Source organism: Alosa sapidissima, chromosome 7, assembly GCF_018492685.1.
Source record: "Alosa sapidissima isolate fAloSap1 chromosome 7, fAloSap1.pri, whole genome shotgun sequence".
Taxonomy (NCBI): domain Eukaryota; kingdom Metazoa; phylum Chordata; class Actinopteri; order Clupeiformes; family Clupeidae; genus Alosa; species Alosa sapidissima.
Window position 1 is genome coordinate 27105132 of NC_055963.1, and position 20000 is coordinate 27125131.

At 42.4% G+C, this 20000-nt stretch overlaps 2 protein-coding genes across 4 annotated transcripts in view; one reads left to right on the forward strand and one right to left on the reverse strand.

Annotated features, from left to right (window-relative positions):
• noc2l (NOC2-like nucleolar associated transcriptional repressor) overlaps positions 1-11203 on the reverse strand; it is a 36448-nt gene extending 25245 nt beyond the window's left edge. The window contains exons 1-10 of the mRNA XM_042097894.1: positions 11105-11203; positions 10419-10550; positions 10097-10280; positions 9636-9740; positions 8457-8571; positions 8197-8293; positions 6860-6938; positions 6292-6402; positions 4785-4898; positions 1021-1209 (exon numbers count right to left, since the gene is read on the reverse strand). Coding sequence (XP_041953828.1) covers positions 1021-1209; positions 4785-4898; positions 6292-6402; positions 6860-6938; positions 8197-8293; positions 8457-8571; positions 9636-9740; positions 10097-10280; positions 10419-10550; positions 11105-11124 — 1146 coding nt within the window. The 5' untranslated portion in view covers positions 11125-11203. The remainder of the gene's footprint in view (positions 1-1020; positions 1210-4784; positions 4899-6291; positions 6403-6859; positions 6939-8196; positions 8294-8456; positions 8572-9635; positions 9741-10096; positions 10281-10418; positions 10551-11104) is intronic.
• Positions 11204-13192: 1989 nt separating this feature from the next.
• The window catches only part of klhl17 (kelch-like family member 17), a 22626-nt gene continuing 15818 nt past the window's right edge, over positions 13193-20000 (forward strand). The window contains exons 1-4 of one of the 3 annotated variants that reach the window (XM_042098037.1): positions 13193-13393; positions 17237-17498; positions 18353-18415; positions 19565-19686. In XM_042098037.1, the coding sequence (XP_041953971.1) occupies positions 17285-17498; positions 18353-18415; positions 19565-19686 (399 nt within the window). In that variant the 5' untranslated portion in view covers positions 13193-13393; positions 17237-17284. The other 2 variants (XM_042098035.1, XM_042098036.1) reach the window with 2 other exon arrangements.

Genomic DNA, 20000 nt, shown 5'->3' on the forward strand with positions numbered 1-20000 from the left:
TTTAAATGTTAAAACAGCTTGCCATGCATGCACACACAATAGTGAGCTCTGCTTTCAAGTTTACCCCCAGTGTAGGCGGTTTGCCATAATTTATGTTGATGTTAAAACCGCTTGCCATAAAACTGCCAGGTCATGGACAACGGCATTTGCAAGCAAGCTAATCTAACAGGGACTCTATTTTCCAGTTAATTCAGTGTGTTCCCAAATGCTTCAAGAAATGCAGTAGTTTTGAACATGTTAGGCTACATGTCTGTGTTGAAGTGTTTAGATTCCCAGTGCTAGCCTAGTATTTTAACAGCAACTATGGCTATTCGCTAACACCAGTCAGCTGAGTTTAATTAGCGATAACGTACAGAGATGGTTTCGTAGCCTCTTTGACAGCTCAGTGACATCAGTTATGTAACCTACATATTTATGTTTTTGCCAGCTAACTTTTAACATGATCTTCATATTCATTGTGATGCTATATGGGCCTCATGCACATGAAAGATTAATATCATGCCATTATGTTATTTAACACACCGTCACCGTGAAATAAAGTTCACCTTACAACTTTGCTGATAACATTTCAAATAAATGTCAGTTAGCACATTAGCAAGGATATTGTGTAATGTATAGGCTAGCCAACTGTTGACGTTGTTTTATAGCCTTTTGCTTGTGTGTAGTTAGGCCCACTGCTAGATTTTGACAGGAGCTCGCATGTCGCTTTAAAGTAAGCTACTTGGGCTCACGCAAGCTGTCAAACACTGTCTACTCGCCTATGTGGTGCACCCCTCTGGTTTATACATCCAGTGTTTATCATATGTTAGCTAACTGTATCTGGGTGTGTTGCTATCAGAGCAAGACGTTAGAGATGGCCTCGTATAAAAAAAAAAATGCTATTTAAGCACCGAAATGAGGCACCGAAATCCACGTTGTTATTCGATGCAGTTTCTACCGTGTGTCGGCACCGGTGCCATATTAGAACCGTGTTTCGGTGCCCAACCCTAATCACAAAGAATATCATACACACACACACACCTTCTTCTTCATAGTCATGGCGTTCCTGAGGTGGATGGCCAGCTGGCGGATGTAGATGAACCCGTGCTGGTAGGACACTTGCGTGTCCAGCGCGTACATCTCGGACAGGGTGCGCTGCATGAAGCTGATCAGGGGCAGGATGGTGGGGGAGGTGAACTTGCAGTTCTGCACGTAGGCGATGTACATTTGCTGCAATTAGAACACAAACACAAACTGAGTTAGAACGTGGGGCAAAAGTGTAGTCAGATTGATCAGCCAGCAGGATATATTACCACAGAGGACCTACAGAGAGCACACAATCACTGCATATACTTGCAATGCAATACATTTTACCAAAAGTGGGCCCATTAAGGGATCTTACACTAAATTCCATAATTTTCTTGTGTGCCCATTTCCTGTGTTGGGGTGTTTATACAAATGTGTAAACTGATTTGTTGCTAAAATCCAAATGTACAGCATGTGTCTGAAATATCCAAATAGTGTGGAAAGTAAACAGAGGATGCCAATTGTTTGTTAAGAGAACTAACCCATGAACATTTCTCAAAATTATTAGTACCTTTTTAAGCTTAAAGGAATGTTTCGGAGCAAAAACAACCTAGGGTCTATTTTCAGAAGCTAACAGGTTCAAAATGTTGTTTGAGAGCATAATTACGTTAATTGGTGGAGTTTTCAGCAAGAACGTTGTTTGCATTAACACCAAATTGTCTTACAGTGAAAGTGAACCGGGCATAAACACACGTCAAAAACAAACTGACAAGTTAATGCAACGACCTTCTTGCTCAAAGCTGAAAATAGACCCTAGGTCAGGGGTCCCCAACCTTTTATGTACCATGGACCGGTTTGATTCCTATGTTTTTTTTCACGGACCTGAGGGGGGGGGGGGGGGGGGGGGGGGTCGGGGGTTCCATGTTCCATATGTGTTGTGCATGCATTACTTGAAAAGAACTAGCTCCAGTTATGTATGAACAGTGAAGGTAACGATCTCTTGTGAAAAACGTGAACTTGAAGAAGTTAAAATTGAACAATATGAACTAGGGGTCGACCAATTATCGGCCTGGCCGATTATTAGGGCCGATATTTAGCATTTTTATAATAATCGGTATCGGTCATTTTTTCCACCGATAAGTCGATATTGAAATGGATAAAAAAATGAAACGCACTATAAAGCTGTCTGTAAAGCGTCTCTCACTCACGGCATTTGCTACTCTGTGGTCAAGAGCATTGTCCCGCCCACTACACAGTCTGATTTGTTAGTTAGCACGAATGCAGTCAATCAGGATCGAAGACTGAACACAGACAAAGTTTAGGATTCTCACTGAGGCAGACTGGGCTTCAGCTGTAGCCTACGGAGCTATTTTTCGAAGGTAAGGAAGGTAGCCTACATTGCTGAAGTTGTAGTGAATCACAATCATCTACACTGAAGTTACAAAAACACTACTTTGTAAGCTATTGTCTCTTTGATCCGGATCAATAAGTAAAGCACCCCCTTCCTTCATTTAGCGAATTCCCGATTGATGCACGTTACTGATGCTGTTTACTAGTTAGCCCACTCGGGTGCTGCGCGTCGGGAGTTCTCTGCCTCCGCCTCGTTCGTTAATTGTGAATAACGGGACACCTCAGCGGACATAGTACAGACAAGTCCTAAATTATGCGATAGCGAACGTCAAAAAGTCTAATTGCTCCTTTTTGAAACGGACTGTCAGAAAAGACTACATGCACCCAGGGCCAACCGTAATTTAATCCGACCTGAACAAAATCGCGTCATGAGCTGGCTATTAACATGCCTTTTAGGCTCTCAAAAGTGTAGCTTATAGCCTACACATGGATACAAATTGCATGCTTAAATAGCCTAAGAACTATTTTAAAACTGTTTTGTTAAACTATTCAACCGTAACACTTGCCTTCACGCATGCACCTCTTCCTCTCTCGTGCTCTCACACACGATGGCAAAGCATCCTCTTTGTGACAGGTCCCTTAACAAGCACATAGCCCATTGTGCAGGCCTACTCTGAAAATAATTGCTATCACTCAGCTCTTGGATTAACATGATACACAGGATTTACACTTGCAAAGTGATGCAAGTTGATAGACAATTGTGTATCAAAAGAAGAAAGAAAAGTTTGCATAATTAAATGATTTTTAATTAAATTTTTGCAGCATATAGCCTTTACTATCTACCCCCCTTTTTGACAACTGACATATCGGTTTTACATATCGGTTATCGGCCTTCTGTTTTGGTAATAATTGATATCGGTATCGGCCCTGAAAAAACCATATCGGTCGATCCCCAATATGAACTATGAATATTGAACAACTTGAAGCTAAAGTGTGAACATGCTTAACAAAATATGGGAACAAAACATGGGAACTAAACATGCATTACGAATATAATCCGTGTGAACCCTGCTTGTTTCCCTGCAACAAGAAGCTTCCATCTGGGGGTGATGGAAGACAGTGTCACCCTCAGTGTGTTTGAAATGTCCAGTCGATTGCGCAATTTGGTCTTAGTTGCAGTCATTGCCGAAAACCCGGCCTCGCATAGATACGTGGTGGGAAACGTTTTCAGCGCTTTTACGGCTATCTCGGGATATTCTGCTTTGGTTTTGATCCAAAAACCCGCCAGAGAGGTTTCCTTATACACACTCTTAAGACCACCGTCATTTGCAATTTCGATCAACTGCTCTTCCTGCTGCGCTGACAAGTTAGGACTATTCGGGATATTGACAAATGGGTTGCGGACCCACTCATTGGTTTGCCGTGGATCTTTGGAGGATGGGAAGTAACGCTCAAACTCATTTGAAAGCGCAACAAGGTGATCGCGCACCAGCTGCGAGAGAAAGGGCCCTGCCTCAGTCTCTCCCAAAACCCCCACTACTGTTTGGAACATATCAAATACACCCCGGTCCACTCGTCGTCCCCACAAATCAAGCTTGCTTTAAATGCAGCGACTTTATCTGCCAGTTTAAAGACAGTCGTCATTCTTCCCTGGAGTGACAGGTTGAGGTCATTAAGCAACCCGAATATGTCACACAGGTAAGCGAGTTTTGACACCCAGTCCTAAATCACTAAAATGTGCAGCTAACGGTGACTTTTTTTCTGTAAGAAATCTCTGCAGCGGCTCTCGCAACTCAAACACTCTGGCCAGTGACCTGCTAAAGATGCTTGTTTTTTTGTTGCTCATTCTAGCAGTTTAGCTAACTTCGTGTGACACTACCGTTCGCCAAGAACTGATCAAGTGAAGTGAGCGGACCTGAGGCTGCGCAGCGCTGAAGGCAATATGTAAAAGTGTTGAAGGCGGGACAGACAGACGTAAGAAAATAGACCTTGCAAAATGCAAACATGCGTGCAATCAAACAACTGCATATAGACCTCTGCCATGTAAAAACGTGACATTATTGCGAATTAAATTTAGTTTAGTTCGCATGCATTTTTTTTAAACTCATGTCGTAGGCTACGGCCCGGTTAGGAATGTCCTGCGGCCCGGTGGTTGGGGACCGCTGCCCTAAGTTGTTTTTGCTCCGGAACATTCCTTTAACTTCATATAATTAAAAATTCCACAACTCATCTGAACATGGCTCTAAGTATCACCTCACTCATCCTATAAATGTGATCTACAACAAACACGTCAAAATACACGATTTCTGATTTACCTTTACCTGTACATTTCACTGTCCGTTAGTCCATAAACACATACGCTCAGTTGCTCACTTAAATATATACACACACACACACACACACAGACACATATAGAGACACACACACACCTTTAGAACAACACTGAGGTAGACATCCTGCTTGTGACGGCAGATTTTGCTGAGGGCCAGGAAGGCCAGAACCCTCACAGTCTCCTCTCCTGTGCTCCACTGCTTCACCAGGTGCTGAGGGGACGGGGAATCAGAGAGATCATTAACACCAAGTCTACCTGAACAGTCACCTGACTGTACAACTTCAAGACAGGCAATCAGCTACCATAGAAAAGGAAATACTGGAGAACACAATTTCATTTTTGCTGACAATAAATTAAAGTCTGAATGACTTCTTTAACTGACAACAGACCATTTAAACTAGGGCAGCTAAATAATGGCTAGTCAATACAGAGATTGTGATTATTACACAATGATTTTGAAAACCATTCATTCTCTAAAATTTCAAAAGTGGATTTGGTTTCATTTTAAAAGTTATCTTACTGATGAATTTTAAAATAAGTGTAAAGACACACACACAGTGCTTTAACTTCATAAAAACTTGCAAAAAGGAATGCGGCAAATTTCGATTCTGGTTATCATGTTCTAATAAGTGTTGGCAAGTCCTAATTAAAATTAAATTCATTGCACAGCCCTAATTTAATCTACTCCCTGACCCCTTAAGAAAACTGAAAATTCTAGATAGAATACAATGCAAGTTGCTTGCTATGGAGTTGTTTTGTATGCATGTGGCCAGTAGGGGGAGCTGAGAGAGCAATCAGCTCAGCTGAGCAACACATGCATGTGATGAGGTTGGTTTCAACTTCAGTAAGATTCGACACAGTTTGTACAGACACAGGTAAGATTAAAAAGTTGGAGAGTTATATTCATAGAGTATAGTCTTGGGCCAAAGACTTGCCCTGCACATTTGTAGCCTACTTTACATAGTGCTGCCAGTTATGTTGACACACTTGATGGCTTAGGATAGCCATCATGTGAACAGAATTACTATCGTCGATAAAAAATTGTTTATTTTGAAAAGCGCAAGGCATCATTTTTTTTTCAGGGACAAATGGCATTCCTTGATGTCACTCACTGAAAACAAACTGCTTCAGGTGATAAGATGTTACCTGACCCTCGCCAGATGAATTTCGCTCTGCCTAGCTCCACTCATCCATCTGGAACCAATCCATTGGAATGGTGTTTCAGAAGGCTGGGCCTAATCAAAAAATGCTTGCATATGATTGAATAAGCCACTTGTCCGTCATCTATTGACGTGCTACTTCAACCACTCACATCGAAGCCAACCCGTGACGCTGATAACAGTCTCACGGTCGCTTCTCCACTACGTCACATCTATGAAACTCCCGCCCTGCGTCCTGATTGGCTGAACCATAAAGTCGGTTGCAGAAATCCCTCTCAATGGAAGAGGTCCCAGATGGATGTGAGTGAAGCTTGGCGGAGCTAAGCGGAACGAAATTCATCTGGCGAGGGTCAGGTTAGATAAGATGATCTCTGTAATCAGATCTGCACTGGTTTCTACGCTCGATTGATAAATGAGGGCCAGTGTGATGACAGGATGGTTTACCTTCAGTAATATTCGGCACTGTTTTGCCAGACACAGGTAGTAGGGCACCATCTGGTGAATATGACGGAGAACAGCGGCAATGACTGTGGCTTGAGTTAGACTGGACAAGAGCTGTGAACAGATTCATGGTGCACAGGTCAACAACAGTGATTCACATGTATTGACAAGCATGTATAGTAAATCCTGAACACTTGAGTTGGCAGTTGCTCTAGGACACAAAATTTCACAAACAGCCACATTTTTCCTTAATACTGCCTAAAACAAAAATTCTCAAAGCTACTACAATTACTTCAGTTAATTTTTTCCACAACAAACACTTTCAAGATCCTGAGGGGTATACTACGAAGCAAGGTTACTGGTTTACCGAGGTAACTTCAGGAGTAACCACCGATGTTGAACAACAAGGAAACAATACGTAAACTTTATAAACAATAGTGGCTTAGTGCAGTGTTCTTTTAGTGTTCAGCGGTTACTCCTGGTTAAGCACTGACCTTGCTTCGTAGTATAGCCTTCTCGAGAAGGGACTGACTTTGTATGTCTGGATGAGTAGGTTTGTACTTTTCCATACCTGAATGAGACCACTAAGGTACATTTTGATGTCAAGCATGTTCTTCTGCCACCTCTTACTGGATGATGGCAATATCAGTCTGCAAATAAGAAAAACAAAACAATGGGGACTTAAAAAACGAGGGGTGCATTTCCTTGTCGACACAATACACACAAGCTGTTTTTAGATAGAGATTGCGCAAAATGTACAGCGAGAAGAGACATCTTTATGCCGAATTATTTGTCTAAAAAGGAGGTGAAAAATTGCCGCCTTGGTGTGAGTGTTCACATACAAGCCGGCATGTTGAGGAGCCAGGAAGCAGGGCCAAATAGCAAAATGAAGCGTGACGTGCAACTTTGGGCCAGAATAGTAACGCATGGGAACAAACGATGCCCCGGTCATACCTGTGCATTATTTTCAAACAATGATAGCTTTCACATGCATCAGTTTAGCTGGGGATTTTGCCATCACTAATTTTGCCCCCACCCCTTTTGACTGCTGAAAATAAAATGTGATACAATGAACAGAAAGCCTTCAATGTGCTTAATCGCCATGTAGCCTGTTAAACAAATTAATGCATGAAAAAAAAGTTGTGGGTCACGTTAGTGAAGGAGACGTTGCTTGTCCCTGAAGACGAGTCAGATGTAGGTTATACTGTAGTTAAGTTGGCCTATATGTAGTTGGCCATTCATCTAAAAATGCTTTTCTAATGGATGCCAGAAACTGCTATCTAATTATGACAGTTTATAAGGGTTAAGCCTGCTACCATTGTAAGTTTTGGTTTGCCAGGTCCATATAGGCTACAGAAAAGTGTTTCTGAAGAGAATGTTTAGTCAATTTAGTCAGACCTATGTGATAGTAGAATATGGCCAAGCTATCTCTAACTAACTCATATCGAGAAGAATTCATGACTGAAATAATGGTGGACTAACTATGGATAATTGTGGATAACTTGCAGTAGACCATAGAGGTAAGAGTTCATTGTCATTACGTTTAGCTGTGTTTGCTTGTTTGGCTTCATAGCATGTTGCTACTTTGTTTGTTTTAAACAGTGACATTAGGTAACATATGTGGTGTCATCAAAACACCCGTCCAGATTCCCCCATTCTGCCTTGATGCTTTTACACTCATGCCGAAACCAAATGTTTCGCCTCTGTGACTACTAGCCTCCTTGGTGGTAAAATTGACGGGCCACGTCGACCCCCCCATTTCACCTCGATGTATCTAAAACCGACAGGCGATCCGGCAAAAAGGCTATATATCGCGGCAAATCCAGTAAAACCGTTTACAGTTAACTTATGATTAACCTGGTGTGGTGCCACCTGTGAGGAGTAAGTGAAGAGGCAAATTGTCCTTACTTCTTCTGGTCTTGTTTCTCAAGTGACTTGAGGTCAAGCATCCTCTGCAGAGCCACTGGGATATCTCTTATGCAGAACAGCACCAGCGAATTGAACACTACACAAAGACATTGGAAACAACAGAGTACACAGTTACACATGCCTTTTGTCATTATGGAATGACAATGTTAGCTAATTCTTCAACTAACACATTGCACATTACGTTGCATTATGTTTGCACACATTACATATCCCTGCACACAAGTCGACTTTTGCATTACCTGCACTATCGGACACAACGTATCGGCACTGGTCATCACTCTCGCCTTTCGTTGTTGCTACAGCGCCTTTGAAAGCCTGAGTGACTTCTCTGAAGAGTCGTTGGGAGGGTTCAGCCTAGAAACAAAGACAATTATGTTTTGAAAGTGGCTCAAGCCGAGCCACAGACAACAAAAATTACAAAATGATTTACGTAAGCCACTCACGGCCAGTATTACAAGTTTTTCATGATTATTATTATTTATTACCAGTATTAAGCAGTTTCCAGCTTCTGGCATATATAGTTAATCTTTTCTACATTCTCTTTTTTACATTCTTCTATGAGAAAGTAAGAATAATAGCTAGCTAATGATAAGTCACTAAAACATATTTAATGAAAGCGCTTAAGGTCCACAACATGTCACACAGTAAATGCAGTGACAGACTCATGTCACTAGTCATGGGGTGTTTGCAACAGACCAGGGGGTATACTACGAAGCACGTTAGACATATCTAGGCCATCTAGACATATTGAGGCTTCACAATGCCTTGACTCAGGGGTATAAGTTAAGCGATACTACGATAGCAGTTATGTGATATATTTGTCAAACTAGGCTTTCAGCTCAGATCTGTGCACATTCTCGGTGTTGGGCTGATGCTGGCCAATCATGAAACGTGGAGATGCACAAAACCGCTTATATTAAAAAACAATTACTTCCGCACTTATGAGCGATAGCATAATCTACACTGCGGTAATTTTTAGTGTATAGCCTATAACATCAAATAAATCGATTGCTATCAGATGTTGTATGGTATGCACGTCCATAGTGGCATATTTGCACGCACAACACTATTAAAACACATTTGAGATCCAAAATAATTGTAGAGGCGGAGCTCCACCTGTAAGATATATGACAGAATCCTCCATGTGAGATAACTTCGGTTTTCAAGATAATTGATTGGTCAGTGGGCGGTAGTTTTACACAATTTGAGCTATAACTTAGCACATAACCTGCTCCCGACCAAGTTTGGTTGACAGCATAAGACACCATGGTGATACAGCGACGCTGAAACAGAGCTACTTCCGTGTCACAGCATACCCTGGCTTTGAGCGCAACATACCTCGCTAACCCACTAATCGAGATTCGTAGTATAGCCCACAGCTATTTGTTTTTTAAGCAGTTCATGAAAATAACCCTCACTCTTAGAGCTGCTTTCCACTCAGCGATCATCTTCTCTGTGACTGGGATGGATTCAGCTTTCTTCGACTTGGCAGGTACATCTTCGTCCTCATCAGATTTGGCCTCCTAATGGGAATATAATGAAAATGTTCAAAGGAAGTTTTTCCTATAGAGTTAACTTATGATAAACAATAACAAGCAAAACCAATATGGATGTTTTTTCCTCATTGTTACAAGAATGACTATGCATACCTCTCCTCTCATAGCACCACTTACAACAAGTCTGGCTGATCCTAGCACTTACCAGCCGTCTTGAACTGACACGTAACTGTTAAAAACAGCACTCACTAATGCACTTATTCTTACTGTACTCTAAATTGTGTTAAAATTGTTGAGAATTGCTTTAAAACTTAAACTGTTTATCCTTGTTGTTAGTTGCTTTGGCTAAAAATGTGTCAGCCAAATGTAATGTAATGTAATACCTCTAGTTCAGAGGGTAGCGTGTGATACTTCTCCTCATCCTCATCCTCTGAGCTGTCTGAGTCGTCAAAGTTCAGCAGCTTCTGGTCATTGGCCTTCAGGAACTTGTAGAATTCTGGATCCTTTGCCTGAAGCCTAGCCAGCTGGTCCTTGTGCTCAGTCGCCTTACCCTTCTTCTTGGGGATCCTACAACACAGCGAAGTTAGCAAAAACAAAGAAACAGTGTGCTGGTACTGTCTAAAACTAAAAGGTTGTAAAATCGTACGTTGAAGCATGGACATCTAAGGACTTCAAATCAGACTGTACACAGCATACAATACTCACGTCTCCTGAGGGTCAGTTTTCTTCTTCTTGCCATTCTGTTGGATATGCTCTTCTCCATCCGAATCAGAGTCGTCTCCGTCTGAGTCAAAGCCAGACACCAGGAACTCATCTACGGACAAGTCTTTCAACTTCCTAAAATAAGTCAATAAAAAGTTAAAGTAAATCAATAACCATTTACCAACAGATTACCATCACAACTTAATAAATCGCGTCTAGTTTGCTAATCAACAAGGTTTCGATAGCATTCGTTACACTTGCAGCTGTGACATAAAACTTCACAAGACTATTGTAAATAACAAGGACCAGTTGATTAAACCAGCTAACTAACATGCTCCCATACACACTGACTGATGAGAGCTATCGGGGTGAAATGATCTCATCTACATAGCAAATAGTATGATACAGCGCTAATACTGAGGAAATTACTTATTTGTATTCAGTCTCAGACTTAAACATGTCATAACAACTTTCCAAAATGTGTCCAATTTAAGTTAGCCAGCTAACTTAATGAGAAGGACATCTTAGCTCACAAGAGAATATGGGTCCACTATAAACAAAACTCTTGTCTTAGCTGTACGTTAGACTAATTAATATGAACCCCAGCATAATGATCGACACATTCCTACAGGGTACACTTCTCAAATCCACGAATTTCAGTATAATTTGACACGTTTTCCTTATCTTACCTCTTGTGCTTGCTTGCCATGCTGGATAGAAAACGTGCCTACAAAACGAATACCCACAATGCACCGCGCAGCAGTGACGCACTCAAACCTAACTTTATGTTTACGGTCTAAAAATAATGATTTACTAATTCAGGCGGTTATGTTTCACCATTTAGCAGAGTAGGCTAACAGTGACACCCTTATAGATACTTATTTAAATAGAAAGTAGCCACCTGTACACATGCCCCACCAGTGGCAATAAAAGACTAAATGTTTTGATTGAACATAAAGAAAATAGCCTATGTAATGGAAGTGGTTTGGTGTTTTTATTGAATTAGGTGTGGAATACATGGAATGGTTTGGTGTTTTATTGAATTAGGTGTGGAATATTCAGGTGTGGAAAACTATGAATGAATAGCCTTTTTTCAGATTGTCTTAGACTTTCAAACAGAAAAACTGTTTGCTACTGGGATAAGTTTAGTTAATTTACTGGGCTATCTTTAGCCGGGTTAAAACCAGACTCATTGCTAACTGTCTTGTTAGCAATTCTTGTTGTGCCTACAACTCCAGCCTGAATAGCTCTGGACCAATATGAATGCAATGATGCTGAATGAATTAATCGGGGTAATTAAAATGTCTACATTAGCCAAAACAGAATCTTAATAACCTGAGGGTATATATGGCAAGTAAAAACAAAGACATATTTCTGACTTTCTTTAGTAGGCTAACTTAGTGTTTTTCATGTGGTGAAAATCGTCTGTAGGTTAGCCTAAAATCTAGCCTGACGAGCCAGACCCACATTAAAATGTAGGGTCTGGGCACTCACCATTTGCAGTGCTCAGTCCGAGGGGCGGGATAATCAGTTGTCTTTCAAATTCCCTCTGCATGCAATAGGACAGCGGCAGCGATATGAGTCCCATGCGTTTCCCACCAGCGGAGCTAGTTGGCTAGTTCAAACGTTTGCCAACTTAATGAAAGCTTAACTCGTGTCACACTGTTCGCCAACAGCAACATCCATCTTATTTGTTTTCAAGTAGCAGGGAATTCAAGCCAAACCGTTGCAACTCTGCCATCAATCATTATGTTAAGCCCACCTAACGACTCTATACACGATTTCATTGGCCTGATTAAGTTTCGATTTCTGGAGCTCACAAGCCAACGTAGAGTTGCTAGACTAGTTGCTGCCGCTAGGGGCGCGTCTAGATTTCTAGGCCAGTGTTTCTCAAACTTTTTCAGATGAAGGACCACTTAACCAATAAAAAATAAACGCATGGACCACCTAGGATAAAAAAAAAAAGATGAGACCTACTTCAACAGTATATTAGCCTACACTATAGGCCTACTCACTGAACCACCTTGCTTATTGTGTTTGCACTTTGCTTATTGTGTCAGAGGATTCATATGAGTTAAACTGGCATATCTTACATAGACAGTGTTGCAGAACTATTTTTTTTAATTTTTAATTTAATTTTAAACTTTATTTGTTATAGAGGGACAGTGTACACTAATTGCCATTTTACAAAGAAAATGTAAATGCACCCAATTATAGCCAAAAGGCTAGTTTCCATTGGTAGTCCCCTTGCCAGAAGGAGCATGGCAAAATTACCTATTAATTAAAATAATAAATTACAGCAAAAAAAGCAAGCACAACAAAAATACACAATTACAATATTTGGATATACATACAAGTTGGTTCAATATTGCAAACAACTCATCTATATTATATTTTACCACGTCTGCTCGCGGACCACTTGGGATAGCTTGCGGACCACCAGTGGTCCCCGGACCACACTTTGAGAAACACTGTTCTAGGCTACCTAAAATCAGCAGTAGGCTATGATATTTAGAAATCCAGTTATGTTTCTGATGTGCCTGAATTATGTTCTTCTTTGCAAGAGGATTTGCAATTTGTTATCCTAACAGACCACAAGTGGAACTACTTTTCAAATGTGTTTTTCATAATTATGTCCAGAACATCTCTAGGATAAAGTCGATTTGTTTGATTATTCTAAGCACAGGAAGCCCTGGTAGTTTACGCCTACCTATGACGCATGCTGTGAGACGAAAAAAACGCACGAGCGTTTAGTTGAAGCGAAGTATTTTCCTCAGATATAGCAGGCAGTCCAGTGAGAAGAGGCTGGGAAGACAGAAGATTGTTTTGGTGTGACATGTGGTGTCTGTTAAGGAGAAATTATTTTAATATTTAAAGAGTTATTTTCTCTTGAAATCACTCACTGTTTTTAAAACAAACTGGAAAGAATCATTGCTAGGAAAAGACAAGCGCTGCCCCTACGATACAAACGACGGCGAGTGAGTCCTGATTTTCTTCTTCTGAGGGAGGGAGCTACCTCTGTCATGTCACAGACAGACCTCTGTCGGTGTCAAGGCGGGTAGATCTAAAGAGCTTTGTCTGAACTCTAGGAAACGCTTTGTTTTGGCTTGTTGTCGGCAACAAACTTACCTTTGGGCAATGCGAAAGAATCTCATCGGATTGACAGCTGTTAAACTCGCTCTGCTTTGCCATCGAACGTTAGCTAACACTTGACAAAGAGCCTTATGTCTTATGCCTGTGAATGCACTGAGAACACATGAAATAACGTTTTGATATTTTAGGTAAGTTCGTTACCGATCAAAAGGCACGTATATCTTTTGGAAATATTGACTGCTTGTCGTCTGTCGGTGTATTTTTGTGTGCACAAAGATTTATCTGGCAAAGACATCAGGCTTTCAAAATCAGCCAGTCTGCCTTGGATTGAGTGCATTTGAAACTAGACCAGCCAACGATAGTAGTTCAAACGATTGTATGATAGTTGCAGAAGCTACGATAAACAACGTGATCTGTTGACAAATAGTAGTTTAATTCATTTTTGGTTGTGTTTAGTGTGAGGGATGGTTACGAATTTCCTTGACTGTACGGTGAAGCGTCTCCCTCTGTTAAGGTGGTTTAACAAACACGGAATATTTACCAAGGACATCTTTGTCTGTCGATAGAATCGTTATCAGAATAATAGGATATTGTTTTATTTTTACTGGAAGGATGATTAAGTCAGTTTATACACAATACCCTCAGTAGTCTGCAGTGGTGGTCTATTTGTAAACCTCTGCAGCAGCAGTTCCACCTTAAAAAATTGATGTCAGAGCTCATGCGGTTTGCATTTACGTCAACAACATACAAAAGCTCAAACTGAAGGTGTATTCATTTTTCATATGCCCCGCACGATTTTGATGCTGTATAGTCCGCCTAGAGAGAAACCGAAATCGGCCACGACCATTTTTTCTCCGGGAGCCAAACAAAAAGAAGACGTTGGAGACTCAAAGAACATCTGTGCCCATCCGGTAATTGTGTTTTCACTGAGAACCGTTGCATTTTTATTGCTCATTACTGGAATGCTGAACAAGGGATGGGTTGGGCTGCAGCTTAACGTTGGCTTATGTTGTCATCATGTCATTGCTTTGTATGTGTAAAATATAGTGTTGCGACGCGAATGTCAATAATGTGTTGATAGGGGATGTTGGTTAAATACAGCCTAATTTTCAAAACAGTGACGAGAGACCCCATATAGCCTATGCGTTCATTTGTGGTGGCGCTGCCTTCCACCTGCATAGTCTGCTGAGTCAAATGGTACTGGGATGTGGAAATCGGCATGGTAACGCTGTTTGCCTCTGTCCTCCAGAGATGTAATGACAGTTATACAGTCGTTGCCTTTGGTTACAACCCTCTTCAACCTAGATAGGCTACCACATCTGCTAGTGGAACAGGGCTGAAAGAGGCAAATGCTTGGCATGTAACCCCCTTAATTTATTAGAGATGATTGTAGACAATGCATCAAGAGGTGTATGGTTAACGGGGGACACAATGTGAATAATGTGCTACCTGGAACAGTAGAATTTCAGAACAATTAATAAATGTTCCCTGAAGCGCACCACAGGAAGATCTGTGTTCAGTGGGTGCAGTAGGCCTACGTGATGGGAACTGTCTGTCTGGCCTTTGGAGTACTAACTGTTGCAACTGAACACTCAACAATAGCCAGGCTTTTTGTGATGGTTCAACAGGCCGTCTCCATGTGTGCAGAACACACAATATGCATTATTCACTGGCCATTCTCAGGTTGCACGGTCCTGGGGTATTTTGTGACAATATAGTTTATTTTGAACACCTGAAACCCACCGGCCATTTCATCAAAGACACCAGATGGCTTTTTCTCACCTTCAGAGTCATGGCTCATAAAATGTATTTCTAGGATCATATGGGGTTTTTCTAGGTCAGTTTGCTTACTAATGAGAAGTTGCAATGCAAAACAGATCAGACAATTCAGTATTGGCTTTATTTGTGAGGCGGCAATGATGGTTCTGCACACCTTCAGGAAGCATAGACCCATTTATAGTCATTGTTGTTAATATGATTGGGCTTGTTAAGAAAGGCAGCAGACCAGATGATTTGTCAGATAACTCTCATCACCCATTTGAACTTTGAACTAGCTAACGCATCAGATTGCACTTACGCTAGTTTAGCTCTTGTTTTGTCACCCAGTTGTAGAATAGATAGTGAACGATACACATTCAACAACCATTTGCACAATTTCCCTCCATTTCCATGTTTTGATGTCAGTTCGAACACTTTCAAAGGTTGATAATCCATTGAGCTCTTGTCACATGAAAGTCTGTTACTCTGAATTTTCAAGTAGCTATACATGCTCTCACACCATATTGTACAGTAGTTTCCATGTATATGGTTCAGCACCTACGACATTAACTTTACAGTAGTTTCCATAGCGATGCCGTTAATGGAGCTGTGCTTGCATGCGACTCGTGGGAAGATGCCTCACAGCAGGGACCCCACCGCTCTGAGCATCACATCACACCCCTCATCCATGATTCACAGGGAAGCTTTCCAAATGCTCTTTCTCTTCTACGCTGTTGAATATGAGGCTGTCCAATGTCATCGACACTCAGTGGAACATGTCTGTTAAAGAGAGAGAAAAAACAGCCTAGAAAGCCCAAAAATGGGCCAACACCCCAAGCGTCTTCCTGAAATTCTTAAAAACGTACTTATTAATTCTGTTTTAATTCCACTGTAACTGTGGAAAAGTCGGTGGCTCAAAAGAATAACAAGCTGTTGGTTGACTGATGATGCTATAAAGTATTAATCACCACAAAACAACGAGGAGCTGCAGACCCTGCCAGACTCTTGCCGTATAAGCGCTTGTGTGTTTCCTGCATACACACACACACACACACACATACACACAAGCAAACGCTTCTCGTTTGGCCAGTGCCTAGTATAGCCACGCTCTGCATAGTTTGGTCCTTCTCTTTATGTGATTCTTTTATAGAGCGCTGCAGCCTTGGGCAACCATTAGGCGTTCTTTGTGAGGAATTTGCACTTGACAGGGGAAAGATGTTGGCTGAGAAAAGAGACAGAGAGAGAGAGAGAGGGAGACAGAGAGATCTGGCTAGCCAGTGTTAAAGCGACCCTGGATCTGTGGAGCTGGTCATTTAAAAAAAAAAGTAATGTTTGGGGTCGAGGCACAGCGTATGTGTCCCTAGAACCTGCCTAAGGTGGCTTATTCAGCCTGCAACTAAGCCCCCTCTCCATGCCACAGACGCCGATGCCACACACACACACACACTTTCACCTCCACTCTCAGTGCACCAGTGCTTGCCTAATTCCTCCACCCCTTATTGCATCGTCATACATTATGCGTTGCATCTGAAATCAAAAGTTTATCAGATGAGGCCTGTGCCTTTGAAGGAAAGACATCAAGGAGTCTGCTGTCATCGGGCTTCCCACAGTCCTCTTTTCCGCCATCACAGCGTCGCACATATCGCATTAGCATTCATTCGTTCAGTTAGCAGGCGACTTTCATCCTTGTCCAGTGATGGTACAGTCAAAGAGGGTGACTGTTTCATGTGTCTTCAGAAGTAATTGAAGTAAACCTCTGACCATTTGCAGATTAACTACTGTAGTGTACTGTTGTACTGTTGCTTGGGCCCCAAAATGTTACATAGGTGGTAAATCTCTAAATAATCAGCAGCAAGATCTGGTGTGCGGCTCTGCCTTTTTCCCTGTCCAGCACGTAGAGTTCACCTGCTGTGGATGTGCTAGCCTTTTGTTGATGTTCATCCCTCTGACCCAACCCCCCACCCCCCCAGTTGCCGAGAGTGAGGCCGAGGCCCGGGCAGCCCACGGAGAGCAGCGCCATGATGGAGGGCGGCATGCAGCTGCTAAACCGCGACGGCCACAGCATCTCCCACAACTCCAAGCGCCACTACCATGACTCGTTCGTTTCCATGAACCGCATGCGGCAGCGCGGCCTGCTCTGCGACATCGTGCTGCACGTGGCCAGCAAGGAGATCAAGGCGCATAAGGTGGTGCTGGCCTCCTGCAGCCCCTACTTCCATGCCATGTTTACCAGTAAGTATCCCAGATGCCCTTTCCCTCCCTCCCTCCCTCCCTCCCATCTTTTCTCTTTGTCTTACTCTCGTTGTCTCTTTCAGTGTTTCTTTCTTCCACCTGTCTGTGTCTCTCGTTTTTTGTCCCTCCCTCACCTTGATTCCACTGCTAGGATGTGGCCGTCCCCTCGTCTCTTCCAGTCTCTTCCCTCTGCCTCCACCAACCCTGTTCCTCACCTCTTGTGATCATCCTCCTCCTCTACTCTCTGTGTTTACAGGAGTTCCCTCCTCTCTCTCTCTGTGCTTTATCTCCCCTCTGTCTCTACGGCTCCGCCAAGAGCCCCGCATTAGATGTGAGCGTGCGAGAGAGAGAGAGCGACACGCTCTCTCTACATGAGTCATTCCATTCCATTCTATTTAAAGTCCACATTCAAATTGTTGTTGTTTTTTCGGCCATTTTATCTGGCCCCTACCCTTGAACTGAGTCACATATGGAATGGAGATTCTCGATTAAAATCTGTACCAGGCTGTCTGTTATATCCTCCATTCCACCAAAAAATAAAGAGGATTTTAGCGTTGTGCATCATCAGTATATTGAGTTGACAGTGTTCTCTCCCTTGTAATCATAGCCCTTTTAAGTCCTGTCATGCACATATCAATGTACAAACATCCTGCCTATCTGGCTGTATTCACTGCACTGAAGATGTCTCTTTTTATAGCCCTGATTGTAGCGGTGCAACAGCCCCAGCCCCTGATGTGTCCGTCACTCTGTCCAGTGCAGGGTGTCTCCGTCCTGTCTGATCTCATTTCCTTCCCCCCTCATCAGCCATCATCTCTGCTCTGTGTGCTATGTTCTCTTCCCTGTCACGCTCCCAGGTCGCCACCTGCAGAGCCTCTCCTACCCCCCTTCCTCTCCTCCCCTGCGCCTCGCACTAGATGGTATGTCTGTGGAAAGAGTCCACGTCAGGCAGACATTTTGATTAGTCTCTCCCAACTCTTGATTACATGCTTGATTTAGCCGAGAGGAAAATTACTTGACAAAATTACATGTTATTTTTTTTATGTTTTATTTTCCCCTCTTGGAGTGATGGTTGTTTTTGCCTGAACAGACAGTTGCTTGTGAGCGTGTTACTAAAACGAGGCTACCGTTTCCCCTACAATTATTGTTTTTCTCACTGGTACAAAACAGTGTAGTAAGTCCAGTTGTAATAGAAAATGTAATGTGTAATGTATTACACATGGAAAATGTAAATGTAAATAGAAGAATACTTTGCAGCAGTTACTATAGAAGAATATTTTTCACCAGTTACCAAAACATCTCCCCCACAAAAAAGGAATGATGCCCATGTTATGCAAGTTGAGTCACACGTTGCAGCGTGTGTTGCTGTTCACATTTTGCATGTTAAAAAGATGGTCAGGTATCACTTATTCCGTCCCTGTCATTTGTGAACATGTTACAACACAAGATCAATCTTCTCTTTATCCTCTAAGATCCTGTTGGGTTACTCTGCTGGCACTGAGCCCACCCTGTCTATTCAGTCATAGGGGAAACCTGAGAGCCTATTAACTGCATTGTGATTGTAGCAATGGGTGTGATAATCGTCTGTGATGTTGATGGCTGTTCATTCTGATGATGTGTGGAGACTTGTTCTGAAAAATGACATGAAAATATTTGAACCTAACTTTTGTCCCTCAAGAGGAATGGGATGGTAATAAATGAGAATGTATTCCTCACTCTGTGATTATCATACAAAGCCCCTTCTCAGCTTTTTAAAAGTGCTGTTGTAGACTTTTAGGAACTTATACACAGCAGCTCACTACAATCTAATTAACGGTGAGAACACTTAACATAATTACAATATCCATTAAATCTGCTGTAACTGAATTTGGCTTTGTTCTAGCTATGCTAGGTCTCAAGTGTTTAAACCTGGGGTGTTGCTTGCTGCATTGTCTAACTTGCAACCACAAGTATTATCTGAGGCTAGTGTCCTTGACTGAATTTGCTTTTTTGTTGCCTTGTGTGTGTGTGTGTGTGTGTGTGTGTGTGTGTTTGTGTGCGTGTGTGTGTTTGTGTGTATGATCATACAGATGAGATGTCGGAGAGTCGGCAGACCCACGTCACCCTCCACGACATCGATCCCCAGGCTCTGGAGCAGCTGGTGCAGTACGCCTACACAGCTGAGATCGTGGTGGGGGAGGGCAACGTGCAGGTGCGCTTTCTAACTCCCAACCCCCTCTCCCCCCTAGTCTTTCACCCTCTCTCCAACTAAGCAAGAAAACGTGTCGATACTTTCTAAATGCGGAGGCCTGTGCTCTCGCGTTTCTCATTAGGAGCTGTGCATGACTCTGCTCCACTCGGCTCTGAGGCTGTATTTGGTGAGCATGTGCTGCAGCGTGACGGTTCCCCTAGGGCTGCCTCAAAGCTAAGCTCGGCTCTTGAGGTTCACTTGAGGTGGCCGCCCGCCACTCGGCTGTCAAATTCTCATCTGCAGACAGGAAGCAGAAACAAAACTGTGAAGCGAAA